Source organism: Pleurodeles waltl, chromosome 3_1 (assembly GCF_031143425.1).
Source record: "Pleurodeles waltl isolate 20211129_DDA chromosome 3_1, aPleWal1.hap1.20221129, whole genome shotgun sequence".
Taxonomy (NCBI): domain Eukaryota; kingdom Metazoa; phylum Chordata; class Amphibia; order Caudata; family Salamandridae; genus Pleurodeles; species Pleurodeles waltl.
Genome location: NC_090440.1, coordinates 1,755,797,022 through 1,755,817,130, shown reverse-complemented (window position 1 = coordinate 1,755,817,130; position 20,109 = coordinate 1,755,797,022). Strand labels below are relative to the sequence as shown.

At 43.1% G+C, this 20,109-nt stretch overlaps 1 protein-coding gene across 5 annotated transcripts in view; it reads right to left on the bottom strand.

The window, feature by feature from the left end:
- ITGB2 (integrin subunit beta 2) overlaps positions 1 to 20,109 on the bottom strand; it is a 487,597-nt gene that overhangs the window by 102,108 nt on the left and 365,380 nt on the right. For all 5 annotated transcript variants that reach the window (XM_069225707.1, XM_069225705.1, XM_069225706.1 and 2 more), the window contains one exon: positions 12,128 to 12,217. In XM_069225707.1, the coding sequence (XP_069081808.1) occupies positions 12,128 to 12,217 (90 nt within the window). The remainder of the gene's footprint in view (positions 1 to 12,127; positions 12,218 to 20,109) is intronic.

Below are 20,109 nucleotides of genomic sequence, written 5' to 3'. Positions count from 1 at the left end.
AGAAGAAGAATACTTCTGCAACATTGTTTCCAGGGCTCTTGCCAGCAATTACAACATTTTCACCAACTGTGCATCCACCGAGGGTGGTGTGTCTTCAGTCTGCTTTAGAAGAAATAAGGAATCTTCCTTGGAGTGAAGGAGTCACTCCCCTGCATCTGCAGGCACCTGCTGCAATGATGACTGATCCTGCATCACATGTGGTGGTCCAGAGTAGTCCTCTCGGTCCTCTCTACCAGCTGTCCAACTTTGGTGAAGGTAAGCCCTTGCCTTTCCATGCAGGACAGTACCCCCATGCACCACGTCTCTTGCAGCTGCCAAGGCTTGTTTGCACCTCCTCCAAGGGTTCTTCAGGTGATTTGTAGCTCCAGCCCCCTGCACTCCTTCCTGTGACGCACAGTCCTCTACGTGGTTCTCCTGCGGCATGGGATCCCTTTCTGTCATGCTGATTGGGCTCCTTCTGTGACTTCTGTGTCCTCACCCTATGGGACTACTGTGGGTGCTGCCTTTGCTCTTGTTCACTCTCTCTGTCACTGAGGATCCCCTCTTGTGCCCCATCCTAGGTTGGGTCCTCCTGGGCCTTGCTGGTCCCAGGCAGCTCCACTTTTCCACTAACCCCGAATTTGCCTTTACCAAGGCACATTGGTGGAATTCCTACACTGACACCCATCTGCAATCTTCACTCCAGCGTAGGACATCTTCTGCATCCATCAGGAACTCGTCTCCGGCTTCAGGGCTGCAGTGTTGACCTGTTCTTCCTCACTGTCGACCAACTCCTGCACGTACAGCTGGGCGGGTAGTAGCTCCTACTCCTCCTAGACTCCGCTGACACTTTTGGACTTGGTCCCCTCTCTCCACAGGTCTTTTTCCACAGGAATCCACAGTTGGTTTCTTGCAGTCTTGTCTGGGTGTCTTCTTTTCTTCTTTTCTTTCCTTTTGGGTGGTTTGGGGAAAATTCCAGTGATTTACTCCTGCTTTGCTGGTCGCTGGGGGGTACTGTGTTACTTACCTCTGTAGTTTTCTAGTGCTCCCAGCTCCCCTCTACACATTCCACTTACCTAGGCAGGAGTCCTATGTTTATAATACATTTCTTTAGTATATGGTTTGGCCTCCCCATAGGGTCACTATTGGTTATTTACATTTGCACTGTTTTCTAACCGTTTCCGTACCTATTACTGTTTACTAGTGTCTATAATTAGTGTATTACTTAACTCCTATCGGAGGGTTGCCCTTCTAGTGTTTTGTAGTATTGTATAACCAAAAATAAAGTATCTTTATTCTTGTACAACTGAGTGTTTTCTTTCATGTGTGTAAGTGCTGTGTGGCTACCGTGGTTTTGCATGAGCTTTGCATGTCTCCTAGATACTTCTTGGCTGCTCATCCACAGCTACCTTTAGAAAGCCTGGCTTCTAGACACTGCCTATACTTCACTGACAGTGGATACCTGGGCCTGGTATAAGGTGTAAATACCTAAGTTACCTACCACACACCAGACTGGCTTCCTACAGCTGCTTTTATATTTTTTTAAAAGACTACAAGTCTCAGAATTCAGATGGAAAAATCCTGGACTGGAGCAGCACATCACTGGACCTGGGTAACTTGGCAACTTTAGAACAGGCTCAACAAACATGGCCCCCGTTTGTCAAATGACTACTTTCAATGGAGCCAACATAAGGGTGGCTCCATGAAGGCACAGAGCTGGTTGTCTGCCTGGCGGGGAACTCTATCTAGGTTTGGGAGATGGTCAATCCAAGGCCTCTGTTGCCATGGGTGGGCGGCACAGGTCACCCTTCAGGGTCTAAATGACCTCAGTTGTCTAAACTGGAAATTAACATTTTAGAAATCATGTTTTTCAGTTATTGCCATTTGAATGATAGCTGAGCATTTTCATGGTTTTAAAGCCCATTTGTTGAAATAGGGACTCAGTTAAGCAAATGTCTGGACTATAATATTGATGTCATTAGGAGTTTCCATTTAATTTACATAGGTAAGTTAAATTTACCTAATAGAGTGTTTATGTTCTTTTTAATTATTTATATTGTATATTAATGTACAGCCTTTTGGTAAAACTCTATAGGTGAGTACTCGTGCTGCTTGCATTACACCTTTTATTAAATTGTCATTGTTGTGGAACGAACAAATAATTAACACAGCTCATTATACCCTGTGGTACAACTGTATGTATAGTATGCATAATTTTCACACTCAGTGCTTGTTCTTTTGTGTAATCTCGGTACATAAATTGTTTTTCCTGCATGACAAAGTGGCGTTATATTGACGATATTCATGTTGATCAGGCTAGACTTTTATTAAATTGGCTGGACGGTGTGGAAAACAGTGTATTCTGTCTATTCTTTTCCAAGGTTTCTTGGAGCTGAGGGCCTGCCTTTATGGAATGGCTTTTTTTGTATCCATATATTTTTATTAGGATCCAAAACATAACAACAAGTGTACTTGATTCATATGAGATATTATTGACAATGCAAAAGTCTGCAGGCACTTAAAAACAATAACCCCACCAAACCCAGGAAAGAAAGAGCACCCTGCATCCCCTGTTAAAGTTAATCTGGTGTGCATAATAGCCCATTGCAACACATTTTGATAGACACATTTATCACACCCCTCAAAAGTCACAGGGTTCAATAATAATGGAACAGATTAAGAGCTCTCAGGTGTATTGGGCAAACCTCTCATAGCACATCCTGGCAAAGAAAAGATAGAAGTGTTCTCAAGATGATTTGAACAACTTGTGTGAGTTCGGTATGCGGCAAATAGTTGTTCCATAGCCAAGGTATGTCATACTTGTGGGCTCCAGGCTAGTATAGGTGGGAATTCCATCTTCTAGAAGGCTGCCAGGAAAGCAGGGTGTCTAAGGCCCAGTGTTATCAAGGCAACGCCAGCTGGCAGTGGATATCCGAAGATAATTGTCATAAAAATCTTGATTAATGGCAGTCCCATCAGGAGTACTTGATACTACAACCCCTCTACCATAATGTACTTGAATTTGAGTTTTATTTCTTGAGCTTGGCGGGGTGACAATACCAGTTGAAATGCGTTTCTCTATTTGCTAAACTGCAAGAGTTCTTACATATTCCACCTGGGGTTGTCCCATTGAAGGTCAGCTATAGGGGTCTCTGGAAGCTTAGACCAGCGTGCCCTCAATGAGTGACTAGCAAGATACTATATAAAGTAGTGATTCAACCTTGTTGCTCTAGCTTTCATCACAAAATGTTCTTGTGGGGTAAGTCTCTAGTGGCTGCCGTGTGGATGGTTGGAAGAATTACTCAGTGCTTCAGTTGTACGTAGTTGGGATGATCACCCGCTTGAAGATTACATTTTCGTTTACAGACCCCATAGGATAGTATCCCATGGTTCTTAAATATATCAGAGATCGTTAGATTGTTAGTCCCCAGCTTTCCAACAATCAAAAGGCCCCATGTGAAGAGCAGGTGAGAGGGCTGAATTGTGGAGTATAGAGATGCGGGTGATGGAATTAAAAAGTCTGTTGACTGTTAGGTAAGGTTATCCCATACCTCTAATGTGTTTTTGTGTGGGTGCACACAAAAACATAGGCTACCTGGGTTTCCAATCAGATCCCATATTGTCCTCCCAGGTGATTGTACTCTATATTGTCAAGTACAAGAATATAGCGGAACACTAATATTTTGGACAAAATATGGAGGAACAAAATATTAAAAGGTAAGTGGATAAAGGGAAGTATATATTTACTATTCTTATCTCCACATCTATGTACATTAACAATATATATTGGCACAGTACATAAATGTGGAGTTTTCTATAGAAAATCTATACATATGAACCCAATGCTTCTCAGATGCCCCAAGAGCCATGACTGCTGCAATTGTGAGCTAAGCCACTACACAACAGAGCAGGAAGTCAGGGAGAGCCAAACTCCCTCCTAATGTGTAGGCCCTTAGTATCTTGTAGCTGAGTCTAGCTCACTGTCTCTGCCAAATAAGACGTCAGCAAATTGATCTAGAGAAATAATGATCTGTGTACTGTGATTGGGAGGGTCTGAAATAAATAGAGGACCCTATTAAGGACAGTCACTTTATTTGCATTAATTCTAACTGATTTAAACAGAATTGTATTGTTTTCAATTAAAAACATAATGTAATAGCTGCCAGGATACATTACAAATAATGAATAATGCACTATGACAGTACATAGTAAATAGATTAAAAAATGACAAGCAAGCAAACACATTAAATAAATAGGTTAAAAATGACAATTAAGCAAGTACATATAATGGGTTAAAAATGACAAGCAAGTACATATAATAAATAGGTTAAAAATTGCAAGCAAGCACAGTCTGAGTGCGAAACATATTTAAACATATCATTAGTCTACTACAGCTTCAAACTAGCCAACAGCAACTAACTCCCCCATCTACAGTCACCCCTTGCCAAGCTGTCATATGTAGTGCGCCACAGTGAGCAACATCGTGAAAGTTCACCACAGCAGTTTTAAATTCCACCCAAGACGATCCAGGCAAGGTCAGTTATTACCATCCTCCAGATCCTCCTGCGAAATCATGGAGCTATTCCACGTGTCTGTGTCATCATTTGGGGCCAGCAGGCAAACCACAAGGTGTTCCCATGCTCTAGCCCTTTCAATCATTCCCTGTTCTCTTTTCAGCTCTCGAAATAACACAGTACTCTCAAGACCAGCCCATTTAAAAAGTTCTTCTCACTATTTAATCATTCGAGGGCCTCGTGTAGACTTCTAATGTATTGTCAATTCTCGTTTTGCCAGAATCAATGTAAATCTAGTGGCTTTCCTCTTTTTTGGGCAAGGGTATCCACCAAGTATGCAGACAAAGGGTGTACAAGGGATTGCTTGTCAAGTTCTCTCATTATCACAGTTTATTGTTGCTTCCCAGAACTTAACCAGCCAGAGAGTCTTGGGTAGTTAGCAGAGTACTGATAATATAGCTTGGGGTAATATTGATACCCAGATATTTAAAATATTTCCTGACCCATCAAAGATGGGTCGGGGCTGAGTGTAGAGTTACTTCATTATGTGATAGACTAGGATTTAGAATTTCAGATTTACTGCTGTTAAATTTGAAGCTAAACACAGATTCAAAACCTTGCAGTTGTCTGAGTAGATGTTACAAGGCGGTGACCAGGGACGTTACAGATAATTATATATCATCTGCAAATAGCGTAATCTTATGATCTTCGTTAGCCAAGGAATGTCTTTTATTCCTCCATTTGCTCTTACTTTGGTCACAAAGGTTTTGATGCTTAGAGCAAATAGTTATGAGAAAAATGTGTGTTTACCTCCTTAGTGGAAAGGGTTCAGAGAAAGTCCCATTAACTTGGACCCTTGTGGTAGAAGAGTAGTTATTTTGAAAAAGCCTCTTGGTGAGAGGAAGATTGCATTATTCTATCTTGTGAGGAGTCCCATAGAAAGTTAAAATCTCTGATGAGTATAACATCCCCTGATGCAAACTCCCCTAAGGCCCAGAAGAAGAAGATTAAAGATTCTTGATTAGGAGCATAGACTGTTGCCACTGTGAGAGCCTTGGCCTGCAAAGTGCCCATGACCATAATATATCTGCCTTCCCTATCAGCCCTATGGGTTAGAGTTATAAACCCAAGTGATCTATGAAAAGATAAGCTTCCTCGATTGTGTTTGGTAGTGCTGGTGAAGTGGAAGGCAATGGGCTAGAGCTCCTCACATTGGGTAAGGAGCATTTCCTGTAAGTCCACTGCATCATATCGTCCCTCCAAGATATGCTGGAAAAGTTTCGTTCAGTTAATATGGAATGTAAGCCTTTTGTATAGAGAGAGAAGAATTTAAGCACCTTGGGGCACAAACAAGGGGGTCTTTTGCATTTTCCTTATTGGGGTCTCTCTGTGTCCATCTGTACGAATATAGGGGCACCCTAATGAGCATGCAAAATGTCAAGTGTGTAGTCTGTTCTTCCCACCTTTAGCAAATATAAAAAACAACATCAAAGCAACACAACACGTCAACCGCAGAATCAATAATTTATCATCTATTAGTAAAAGCTTTCACTCCCCTTGGGGAGCAAACCATCACATGAGAAGGAGAGGTCAAGGTAAGAATATTGCTTGGAAATTGGAGCCTGGAGATCATCCTTGAAGCATGTGAAAAGTAGAGCCATCAAGGACATTTTTTAAACAGCAGAGATCGGAGTGTATTTTCTCACCATTTTCGAGTGTGTGGTTTTTCCCATCTTCTTAACTTGTAAACCTCTAGAATAGGTTCATTGTATGAATTATGTCCATTCGGTACTCCTCAGTGTTTAACAGAGGGATGTCTAGCAGCTGAGCAGTTTGATCCTTGTCGGTGAAGTTATGTTCTACCAATTGAAGGTAATGCAAATGGAAATGTCCACCTGAATTTAAAATTGTCTTTCCATAGCTTATCCATTACCAGCCCTTATGACTGTCATTGCAGGAGCGAGGCAGGGGTTATATCATGGTATAGTTCACACGCATAGTCCTAAAAAGAGAGGTGGGTCTGCCCATGTACTCTGGCTACCTAGGTATCACTCTGTAGGCCCTGTCTGAATGGTGTGTACAATTTGTCGTTCTTCCAGGATGTGAGCAGATAGGAAAGTCTCAAGGTCTGTGCCCTTGGCCTCATCTATTCGTTTTTTGACTTGGATATTTTCTTGGTGTGATCTATTTTCCAGATGTTCACACTTTAATATCACGGCTTCAGTTCAAATCATGGTGCAAATCAGCTTCTTCTTCAGTCTCTCTTTTTCCCCCTCGATTTTCCCAATAGCAGATTCCATTTTTAGTAGGCATGCACTGACTGAGTCTACGTTGTTTTCAACAGGTCCACTTGGGAGCAAAAGTCTGTTCTCAGACTATCAAGAATGTTTTGCAAGCTCCGTTTACATCTTCTTCCGCAATTCAGCCTTAAAGATAAAGAGTCTTTTCAGTAACTCTGCTTTAGTGAGTGCCAGATGTGAGATGGGGCCAGTAGCTCATCTTGGCCTGGTGCAGGGACTGAGAGGCTGGCGGGCACTTGCGTGCTGAAGAAAGTGGTGACGCTTTTCTGCATATGTATCTTAGGCGGCATAGATGTACTTTACGCTGTCAAATTGCATTTGTGGTTGAGTGCAGTATGGGGTGCAAAATAAATGCAAAATGCCATGTTCTGCCCCAAGCCATAGTGCTTTATAGAAGTGGTTGCAAGTTCAAAGTGCTATATTTCACCCCTGGAGTCTGATTTTAGATTCTGGATGAAAGCATGTGCTAAAGGGGACAACTGGCTGGAAATAGCCCATTAAAGCAGCCAAGGTCTCTAATATGGAAGCTCTCATGCGTCTATTGGGGGCCCCACAGGTCAAAAACATGGACCACTGCTATGCCTCAGCGTGGTCTCACCATCTTTCTAGGATATAACTCTGCAGACCATGTCTACTCCACCAGCTGTTTGCCTATGCATTGGCGTCAGTAAGATGCCACACCGTCTGACAAATCTTGCAGTGCAACTCGGCCATACTAGTGCTCCAGCCTTACATCAGTCGAGCCAGCAATGTGTTTGCTTAGGGCCGGGGCTCACCACTTGTCTGCAGCCCCAACCTCATCCAGACCTCAGCTCCATCAAAGCACTGTGCCTTAGGCCCAGGCTGGGACTCCACGTGAAAGCTAGCCCCAGCAATGATTTCATCTATATTGTCAGCCAAGACAATCGCACAGATAAGTACAAGGTACTGCTCTTGAATAGTTGCATGGATGAGTCATGAAGTTAATGTTTCTGGCTGAGCTAGGCAAGGCCCAGGGGGAGATAAAATGGGACACATCTAGGCAGCCATTCTGCCAGGGAATGCCCCCTGAAGGCTTTTTGACTGATGCAGCCATGTTACACTTAAGGTTAGGAGTATCCTAACAGGGTGGTGTTTTACAGCTATTTAGCAGCGTTATTTGACATCTTGTGTCATTTACTCCAAATCTGGCTTATTTTTCCAGCTTTTTTCACTTTTTTAAAAGTTGACGTTTGTCTTCATTGCTCCTGCAAGATCCATTTAGTTGTACCCTTGAGTTGGAGATAGCTTGTTAATAATATGATGATGATTCCAGGATTATTCTCTACAGGAGGTGCTGGTGTACTCTGTTTGTTTGTTCGAGCTTTCTTTTGTCTTGTATTCTTGTGTTGAGGTACTACTGTACGGACTTAAGGTGTTACTGACTCCGGTGCCTGTTAAACTGCTAGATCTTCTGATAGTCATTGAGCTTCCTGTGCTGTGTGTCAGAGGTGACATTTCCACTTGAGATTTGGGTGGCTACCCAAGAATGCTTGTCACAGGCTTGCCACTGCTTTGGAAATCTTTCTACTATTAGGACTCTGATGAGGAAAAGGACGAAAAGTGTCAAGTCTCTGATTACTGCAGGCAGTCTTCAATTCATAGAGTCTACATCTTTTTTGTCACTACCACTGTTTGTGTCTTCGGCCATTGATGCCACTGGTGCTTTTTGATCATATCAGAAATCATACTGACCAGCAAACATGACAGTTACTAAGTGAATACTACTATACATCCAACCTCACAGGAGGTATCTGTGCTTGGGTTCACAGCAGCAGCAGGACCTCAAGAACTTGCCAGTGTGTTAGGAGCACTTGGTGTGTGCCTTGGGATGCAGGAGACAAAGAGGGAAGTGTGGAGTTGACTGTAGCGCAGATTGCTAGACCAGTGGTCAAGAAAACAGAACTAAAGTCCACCTTTTCACTCGGGGTCCTTCCCAAGTCTGCCTATTCGAATTCCACAGTCAATGGAAGATGACCATTTCTATCCCTACAGATAGAACAGGAGTCTCACATACTCACGGGGAGGATCAACACGTAGTTTCCGCCAATTGGAGAAGAAACCTGCAAGAAAACTGTGAGACAAATAAGGGAACACTTGGATAATATAAAAAGTAAATGGACCAGTTGTTTGTTTAAGCAAGATCCTGAAGATTCTGGAGTATCAGCCTCAGAGTTAAACCCAGCTAGAGATACCTGAGTCTGCAGTATTATAAACTGGGGTTCAGTCTCCTCCAACGTTATGTAATGACTATGGATCTGGGGCCTACGGTCAGCACTTGGTTTAGGTGCCACTGAGCTGAAGGTTCCTCTTCCAGCCTACGAGTCCATGTCTGATAGGTTTAGAAAAAAACATGTCCCTTATTTGTGACAAGTCGACACATTCTATGTTGTTTTTCTGATTGTGGCTTGGTTTTATTCCTACTATACATGTGCCGAAACATTGACATTTCTCAGACTGACCTACATCATACAGAGAGAAGCTCGTGACCAAAAACCTGAATGAATTAATACTTCTGTCTTTACATGATAATAAGCAGTATGATCACATAGGCGAAAAGTCTGTATTAATATTGTATATTCTGGTATATATTTATTAGTACTTGATTCCAGGGGTATCAATGCACAATAGCTCACCATACAATGGTTTACAAAATAGTGTCATATACATATGTATTGAGCACTAAATTCAAGAATCAGATATTTTCTTTTGGTTGAAGAACCCATGTTGTAGTTTTGATTATCTTTGTTGGAGATATTAATTCTCGGTTTTAATATGTGGTTACCACCAGACAATAAAGCTAATACTTACTAGGCATAGTTAAATACCCTTGGCATCCTCATTCCTTGTATTAGCCCCTGAGAAGTACAACAGCCGCCTGAGACGCGGTGGCCCAGGCTGTTTCATCAAAGAAAATCCTGATGTGCAGAGAAGGGTGCTACTGCCCTATTAAAAGTATTCGAGTACCGCTGAAAGTGCTGGCACTGTCCATAAAAACTGAAGCATCCCCGATGCAAAGTGTCTTTAATGTTCAATATACATATTGCAGCCTTGCTAATAATATTAATACTGTCCAGGAAAAGTATATTAGCCTTGCAGAGAGGTGATGGTGCAGTGAGTGAATTAAAGCATCCGTGCAAAGATGTGCTGGGACTGTTGTCCCATTAAAAGTACGGTAGTCATGCTCAGAAGTGTCGACACTGTCCATGAAATATATATTACCTCTGCAAAGAAATGTTGATACTGTTAAAATAAAATGTATGCACCTTGCTGAAATCTGCTGAGAACTGTTGACCCTGTCCATTAAAGCGTTGGCACTCCTGATGAGATTTGTTGGTACTCGTAATCTGTCAATGAGAGGTATTACAGTCTTGCTTATAAGCAAGTGGTATAGTAGGTTCCTGAAGTACATTCACCATATTCCCATATTAGTCACCTGAACCAAGAAGCCTCTGTCTTCCACTAGTAGCCCCAGTCCCTCCCCAAGTACCAGCCATAGTGGACCTTCAAAGAGCAGATTTTCACATTCCGAGAACAGCTGTGTTGTGTGTGCGTACATATTCTCATTCCTAGGGTGGAATGTTATGGCCAGTGACACGAGGGGATTCCAAGGTCTATGACGTGTGGAGTCTCCCCGTGTCAGTTGAACCTTGGTGTGCAACGGAACGGACCTGTTTCCTTTTTGTACCAACTTACTTTGAATAAAGAGGAAGAATAATTTACCGGTGTTTCCTGTTCTTCATCGACCGTCACCACTTCAAGCTGTCACATAGGCCGCGTGGAAGAAAGTGTGTGATTCAGCAAGGCTAACATTGCGCTTGTTTGTTCATTGAAAGTAATGCAGTTGACACGAGGGCACCGCTAGGATGACAGTCAAGTTCCAGGATTGCTGCCTTCAGACAAGAGTAAAGTGTCTTTTTCTGCACACATTTGGTCACCATGAAAGCAGTGGTGTAACACAGGCCCTCACAACCCCCCAGGTGAAGGAGGGGCGAGCTCAAGGCGGGTCCCCTCAGCACAGTATCCTGGCCTGAGAGCTCCTGACTGAGTCCAGAGGTGGGCCCCTGCATGTAGTTTGCAGCCCCCCCCTCAATTTTTAGTACTTTTAGTATGCTATTGCTTCAAGCTGCATAATGATGCCCACATAACCAAACAGGAAGCACAGTGCGTCGGCCACAGAGAAAGAGAGACCAAACTGTGTTACTGCCTCTTCCTGTCAGAGTTTGCTTCTACAGGTTGTGGACTAGATGTGATTCTGCTTCCTAACCAGTTCTCCTTCAATGCTGATCTAGTTGTTATTCATTTTTTGTTCAAATCTCTTTTCTTAAACAGGGGAGTAAAGCAGGCCCCTGCAGCCTCTGCTGCGCAGGGGGACCTCATCCTTTCAAGGGAACCCCATTCAGCCCAGTGCCAATGAATATCTGTGAGATGTGCGAGACTCAGGGGCCCCTAATCACATTCTGCAGGGGGACCCATCATTTTGGGTTAAGCCACTGTGCTTAACAATTAGACAATCATTTCACAAACGTTCAGCGGTCACACACCCAAGATCATGTAAAACTGCATTCAAGTTCTATCCAGTTTTGACTAATATGACTGATACAGGTCTACAATTTTGTGGTGGAGAGAGCCCAAGACCATATAAAAGTGTTTCTAGATACCACAGTTCATAACCAGGGTTACTGTTTCAGTGTACCTTAAAGTGTACCACTTGCAAGATTATACTTAGTGTTAACCAATGCTCCTTACTCAATGAGCCTAAAATTGAATCAGTGGCGATTTGATTCACCAAGTATTCCTGATAGTGGAATACCCCGAAGTATAAACTGTGCCATTTTTAATCTCACTAACTGGCACAGTTATTTCCTGAAATTCGAGTCACATAATAATTTTTATGTTCTTGCCTATTTTCGAGGGACCATGTCCCCAAAACAAATGCTACTGACTACTGGCCAGCATCTTTGGAGAAGAGAGTTACTTTGAATCTCTCATTCTGAGACTTCTATCACAAATATACTTTAAATGGTCGCTCAGTGTCTTCGCTCCTACTGGCTCTTCCCAAACCTCTGATGCTGCTGCAAGGTGCCCAAGTTTTTCTTTGCAGTTTTATATGGAGGGAACTCTACCCAAAAGTATTGGGGCACATTATATGGGCACCAGGTACAATACACACGGTCACATTCATTTTTTTCATTTTTTATTTTATTTGAGCGAGCAGAAAAAATACTAAAGTAAAACACCCTACTTGTTATTGCATCCATGACTAACATGGGCATAATCATCCTGGGAGCTAAAGGAAATATTTTTGGCATTCACCTGGTAAGCTTCCTTAATTAAATCGACGATGTTGTTGGAATCCGATGACAGCTCACCAACGGCAGACTTTGGTATCATATTACTGAGCCCCTGAAAACAAAAGAAAGATAATACATTAAAAATATATATTTGTATACATTTGCACGTGCATTAGTAGCACTGCATTCGAAAACAACTGGTCCGCTTTTCACTGCAGTCAGCGGCCCGACAATGTCCGGGTGGAGCAGAAATCTCCCCAGAGGCAGAGGCGAGGTCTGACTGCACTTGCCTGACGAGGAGTGTCTGGGGGTCCCTGGGACCTTCGTTCCACCTCTCAAGAGGCACCCTCAGGTGGCAGACACAGTCTGTGCGCATTCCGCTACTTCCTGTGCCCCTGCACCACACCCCTACGCAAAGGAGGGGACACCCCTTTCGGAGTGTGCCGGTGCATATTTTGTGCTGGTGCAATTCATATTATAGAAGAGGCTGCACATGCACAAGTGTAAGCGATCCCTTCTGTCACACCATAATATAGAGGAAAAATCCTCAATGTGTGCTACTGTGTCCAGGAATGATTTGCCACCCCCATACTTCAATATTATCGTATGCTCACACAGAATATGGGCCCCCTCACCCGCATGCCCAATGGAAACATCAAACAAACCAACCGTAGCCACTTCTGTAATACCAAATTGTACAAATATGCTACAGCATTGCTACAATAGAATTACAAGGTCACTTCTGAATGAGAAGAGGATGGGCATCATCACCAGGATTCTATGGGATGTGCACTTGAGGATCAGGAGTATTTTCACACCTCATGTAAGAGGATTAGGCCTTATCTATGCTATATATGGTCTACATGCTAACAATGCGTGCTTTTACAGGTATGACAATATAATTTCCAATGCAAGGCAAAATAAATTATTGTAGATTACTTGCAAGAAACTACTCCTCAGTCATCCAAACAATTAAACTACGTGAATAAGTTCCTATATCAAACAGGATTTGTCCAGATTGTTATGCTGAGGTCAAATATAGCTAAATGAAATGAAATGAAATGAAAACTTAAGTTTTGAATGAAATCTAATACACCATGAAGAAGTGTTAATTCGAAGGGTACCAGTCATTTATATTCCTAGATTTGTTACATTGTGCCTATTACAACATATTACATCATTAAGCAAACTCTGATGCTTTAGATTTCCAATGATGGATTTGTTAGCTGGGTCGGATTGCCCATTCTGTTAAGCTGCACAAGTTAGCCTGGCGCAGAGGGGACTCTGCAAGGTTAGATGTTAACCTGGGATAGCCTTGTAATATTAGTGGGTAATCATAGGTAAGATCAATAGGTTTTAATGTTTTATCTGCGAGAACACTGTGTTATAAACATAAGGGGAAATCTGCTTTAGAGAGTAGTTTCAATTCTCTTAGGCCTGCGAAGTCCTGTAAGGTATGAGACTGGGGTGAAACTTGTGTGCCCAGATTGATTATGTCCAAGCACAAACATAAACACCTTCTGGGTCGTCCAGAATTTTCATATTTTTCGGATACAGCTGAGGATGAAAGTCCAGGCCTTTTGTTTAAGTTAATTACACTGCAGAGGGAAAAAAGGACTCCCCACACAAAGGGCGTGATTAACAGTGCTTCACTCAGCTCCTGAGGAGGAAGGGGCGGGGAAGAAAATATGCATTTCTTAATTAGCTGTCACACACTATTGAAAGGAGGAAGCCCAGACCTCTGGAGCAAACACTAGGGGCTCTCCTTTGAGGTTTTGGTGGGAAGGTCCCTGGCAGTGATGTCAGCGAGGGGCAGAGACTTCTGAACAGCACTATCATGAATTGCCCCAGCTTGCTGTACAGGAGGGTTGGGACAGGGGTGGAGGGGTGGTGTGCACCCTAGGATTGGCCTGGGGTGCCTAGCTGGCTTCTAAAACTCCCCACACCCATTTAAAAACTTGCACAAGGGAGAGGGAGAGTTGGATTGTGGACTCGGACTGCGACAGTGGGAATACCATCGACAACTGGAAGGACAAGGCCCCAGATCCTTTAATGTACTAAGTCTCTGTATACACTTGACTTCAGGATCTGTTGGTCTCTCCAGGACCAGGGAAGCTGGTTCCATTACACTTCCAAAGTGCCAGTTGCAGAAGATCTGGACTTCCGTACGCAAGCAAGTGAAGAGGTGCACTAGCAACCAAGAAAAAGAGAAATGCTGGCACAGGGAGACAGTGGACCGGGCACACCCTTTAAAGAAAAAAATGGAACAAGGCGTGCTGCGCGACGCCATGAGCCAATGAAGATAGTGCCCGAAGCCACATTTAGAAATCACAGCTCCTGCATTGGGAGTGCCCATAATGCCACAGGAGAGGCCTATTTAAATACTTTTCTGCCTTTTGTGGTGCACCAAGGAAAGCAGAGGCACCACCACCATGAAGGAAGTGCATAAGTTCTGCAGGAAGTAAGCAGCACCCCTTTTAGTTCCCTGTGCAAAAGTGACCGTAAGATGCTTTTCAGCCATGGAAAGTATGACATCCCAGGATTATCTGCCATTATTTAAAAGGGCTTCTAATGTTGGAATGTCTGTTCTACAGCCTGGGAGTGCAGCAACCTTTACTGGTTAATTCTATGACTGCATTACATGTGGTCTGCATGTGTAAAAAAAAGACTCAAACTCTATATATGTTGGTTTTAAAAGATTTATTTAATGTTTTTTTGTTTTTCATTATTATTATTATTATTTTATAGATGCATTTAGAAATAATAATATTACAATCTGCAATGCAACAAAATAAATCATGACATGGTGATTGAATTGAATTGTGTTATGAACAGGCAGACAGTACACAAAAATTGCAATCGAATTAACAGTGATATGGATGTCCGGCAAGGGTCTCTAGTATATACTAGCATCTCCACAAATCACAATACAAGCATAGAACAACACTTAATTGTAACCTCCAATAACAGCCTGTTGGTTGATGTAGTATCTGGTGATACAGCCTTGAGTAAGAAACAGTGTATTTCTTAGCTGGGATTCAGGTTTGACAGATTAGCGAGCAGAGGGGCCCAAAAGTCTTGTGGTCTGGCTGTCATCAGCAAAGTTGTGGCGTAGGTCGCCAACCAGTCCTCACAGATTGACATGTCCTTGAGCCAGTCCTGAAATTTCAGAACATGTCTACTTCCCCACATCATGGCCACTCTACGCTTACCCAACAGCAGTCCAGTAGCAGAGAACTTATTGAAACATTTAGGTCCCTCTTTAACATAGCCCAGCAAAATCATGGTGGGGGTAAGTTGTGGTCTGTCATGTAGTGCAGCGGTGCCATCACCTGATTCCAAAATCTGACCACTGCTAAACAGGACCATGCCAGGTGAATAAAATCTGCACCCCAACCACCACAGCGAATACACTTCATGTAATCAGTATGATAATAAAGGGCAAGATCTACCGAAGAGAGGTACGCGCTGTACAGGTACATATAATGAATTAATCAATATCTACCATTGGGGGATACTTCCTTTGTTTGTTGGCAACAAAATTTCCATATGTCATCTGGTATTTCCTCCCCCAAGTCACTCACAAGCCAGGTGAGCCCTAGGGGAATCCCCAACCATGCAGTCCATAAGCGCATTGTATAATCTTGTAATGAGTTTAAATGGTTGCTGGTTAGGGAGTAGGATTGCCAGCACTGGCCATTCCGGTGGTTCCTCTAGGAATGCATCAAAGAGGCGAAGAACCTCATGGGATAGTTTACCATAAGTAATTCCATCCAGCATGGTGGCAGGAGAATCGCCCAGGTATTCTCAGCAGATTTTGAACTTGTAGGATATGAATAAGTCACCCAGTGTTGTAATGTGCTTTTTCACTAGTGATTGTAGCAGCTCGGGGGCACAGTCGAGCTGCAACATATGGTAATACTTGATGGGTATTTGTGCAGAATATGGCATTGGTACATTACACAATCTATTCCAAGCCCAAACGTTACACCGAACTGTATGAATTTCCTGATTGGGCCTTGGAAATTATACATAAGGGGCTCCAGGGACTGGAGTGGGGGAAGTTAGACCTCACTCAAGAATAACATGAGGGGCATGTCTACTATTATGAAACCACTGGTTAATGAACGACACTTGTGCTACTAGATAATTTGTCTCAAAATTGGGGGCCGCAAACACCCCCATGGTACGGTAGCTGTAGTGTGTGCCATCCAATCTGTGGTTGACGACCCACCCAAGCCAGCTTAATCATAAGGGAAAGCAATTGTTCAAAAAAGGCCTTATTTAAGGGAAAAAGGGTGTTTCGAAACAAATAAAGTAACTTGGGCAAGACAATCATGTTCAGCAATGCAATCCTGCCAGCTAGTAACAGCGATAAGATGATCCATCTATCAACTTGACAGTGCAGGGTCTTGAGATAGCATCTGTCATTTTCATGGATAATGGTATGGATATCAGTGTGGTAGATAATACCCAAATATCTAGTTGGGTCAGACGACCAGTGGAGGTGATAAGGTGTGTCTGGTCTAGTGGCAGCCCTTTTCAAAGGGACCATGATAGATTTGAACCTATTGATCTGACGACTAGACCAGTGACTAATTTCAATAATTTCCTCGATATTGAAAGTCAGATTAGCTGAGGAATTGGGAAACCACTAGCACTGCATCATCAGCGTACATGGACAATAGTGTAAATTGAAACCCCATATTAACACCCTGTCTATAGTGGAACTCACACAGAGCACACTCCATGGGTTCCACTGTGGGAGTAAAAGAAGGGGTGACAACGGGCAACTCTGCCTCGTGCCCAGACAAATCATAAATGGCTCAGACAAATCATAATTTAAGAGCAGCCTAGCCGAAGAGTTGGTATACAGTAACTGGACCCACTTTCAGATGCTCCACCCAGTCCCAACCTGGACAGTACGGTAAGTAAGAAAGGCCATTCAACAGTATCAAATGCCTTAACGGCGCATAAAAACGTGGCAACAATTGGTACGTCAGGGTTTAGTTGGTGTGCAAAGACGAACAGTGAACAAAGGTTTTCCTCTGAAGAGCGGCCCGGAATAAAGCCCAACTGGTCCAGATGGATCAGTCCTGGCATCAATGGAAGTAGCCTGTTGGCAAGCAATTTGGCAAGAATTTTACCGTCAACATTGACAAGAGATAGGGGCCCATCGACTCACATTTATTCAAAAGCTTATCAGGTTTCAGCTGTGTAATTATGATTGACTCCCTCATTGTCAGGGCCAGTGTCACAGTCAGGAAGGCCTCCTCATAGACAGCCAACAATATGGGTGTCAATTCCTCAGAATATGTTTTATACATTTCAGCCGGGAAGCCGTCACTGCCCAGTGCCTTCCTATTGTTCAACTTTTTGATAATATGCTTAATCTCCACAGCAGGTTGCGGATGACCTAAGATCTCCTGTTCCACCTGATCCAGCCAAGCCATGGTCAATTTATCTAGGTAAGCAGTCACGTCTTCGGGGGTCACCGTCGACTGTGACATGTATAGTTGCTGGTAAAAGGTGACAAATTCCTACAGTATGTCAGGAGGGCCATACAATGAGTGCCCGTCAGGCAACTTTGTTAACAGCCCCCTTTGGGTTTGATTAGAGCAGCGAGTGTTTGTCCTGGTCTGTCTCTCTCTCCATATTTCTTAGCCTGAGAGTGTTTGCGCAAAACATTTACTTCCCTTTGTGCCTCTTCCCAGAACTCCAGTATGAGGGAACACATGGAGCCTAGGAGGCTATTATCCTTAGTCTCTTCATATAGGAGTTTTAGGCTACAAATATCACACTCTGAGTTGGCCAATCTGCCTCTAATGGATTTAAGAATACCATGCCCCTTAGCTATACACTCACCCTGTATGACAACCGTCAAGGCATCACAGAAGGTAGCAACTGAATTTACATTGTTCAATTTAATATAATCCTCAATGGCAGTTCGTATCTCTTCCTGAAATATTGAATCAAGCAGTTTTTGGGTTAGATTTGCCACAGTGACACCGGCTCCAACCCATCAGGCAGGGAAATTGTTAAGATCACCGGGGAATGGTCAGAGAGAGATTGTGGTAAATGCTGAATCCATTTCGTCCATCCCACCACATCCTGTGAGGCCACCCAAAAGTCAAGAAGCAAGGAGGTGTCATGTACAAAGGAGTGGAAGGTGTACTCCTGCGCAACCCCATGTAACGATCTCCAGATGTCAAGCAGATCGAGCTGAACCATGATGTCGAGAAAGGCTCCTCGAACCTTAATAAGGCAGCACTCATGGTGGTCTGAGCAGACCAGGTCAATGTCCAGGCCCCCCACAGATAACTATATGTGGGTCAATCATTAGGCAGTGCTTGAACACAGACTGGAAAAAGTCAGGGCTATCTATGTCAGGACCATAAGTGTTTATTAACAAAACATGTGTGTACCTAAGTAGACCCTGCACTAACAGATATCGACCCTCGGGTCTGCCAGGGTCAGGAGGTGTCAAAAAGGTACTTGTTTTCTGATAACAATGGCAACTCCTCTAGAATAGGAGGAGTACGAAGCAAAGTAATGACAAGGGTCCCATGACATGAATAATTTTGGCTCTCTGTCTGGCAATAAGTGTGTCTCCTGCAAAGAAAATGATATCCACCTTGTGGATATTGAGGTAAGCTAGAACCTGTCAGCTCTTTCGAGGATTATTAAGACCTCTGACATTCCAAATTACAAATCTCATTTGATGACCACAATGGTAGGTGTATGTGTCATGTGAGTGGAAAAGGTCTGGACCAGTACAAATAGTGCGTACTATCTTCCAATATCATGTCAGAGTGTTGCCTAAGTCTTGTTAGTATATCGAATATCTCTCATCCCCACCACCCAACCCTCCCACACCAGAACCCGATCTCCCAGTGGTAACATCAAACACTGTAAGAAACAAGTCTAATAGAAATTTGCAGTAAATAACTAAAACCATATATCATGATATAAAGCATGGCCCAAAGCAGGGGGGCGGCCAGAGCACTGGTAAGGATATGACAACCAGGTAAGTAAGCATGTTAATATCTGATAGAAACAGTTGCAGTAAGTAACAATATAAAGATATTAATATGGACAAATGAATGCAATAAATCAGTAAGTAAGAACTAAGCAATTAGGTGATGACATCAAGCATAGCAAGAAACCCAAATATATAAAGCTAGCATGATGGTGAGCATCTATTCAGACGTAGTTACCAGAGAGGGAATCATGCACCAAATAGGAGTGGCATTTCACCTCGTCTAGAGGTGAATCATCAGTATCGTTGTCATGAGATGGGATGACCTCTGTGATAGCGGGATTTTTTGTAAGAAGGACAATGCTACAGCAGACTCAGAAGACCTTCGGCTGTCCCTTCTTGGAGAAACACAATTTGGTGGGGTAAAACATGGAGTAAAGTAAGCCACGCTCCTGCATTTTCTTTTTAATGGGCAGGAACTTCCTATGAGTGTCCTGTACAGTTTGTGTAAAATAAGGAAAAAAAAGCAGGGGGCATTCTTTCATGTCTGTCTTCCTTTGCCTCTCGAGCCAGGCGAAGTACTTGATTTCTGACTCTGTAGTTTAAGAACTTAACAATAATTGGTCTGGGTAGTGCTCCTGGTACCAGTTGGGGGGCCAATGACCGATGGGCTGGTTCAACAACAAATGCTTTGGAAAAGTGGTCTACACCAAACAAAGTGAGGAGTAATTTGTTGATGTATTTCTCCGTACGCCCCATCGCAGTGTATTCAGGGACACCAATGATGTGCATGTTATTTCTCCTGGACCTATTTTCCAAATCGTCGTTCTTTAGTGGTACTCTACACAGCTCTAGTTTCATTTCCTCCAGGGCATCCTCCACATTGGATATTTGCTCCTTCGCATCAGTCAATCTTGTGTGTTGTTTTTCCATGCTGTCTTCAGTCTCATCCATGGGCCTGGTTAAGGAATCCAATTTGTAGTCAATGGTGTGAGACTCGTTCTCATCCCTAACAGGAGCGTTTT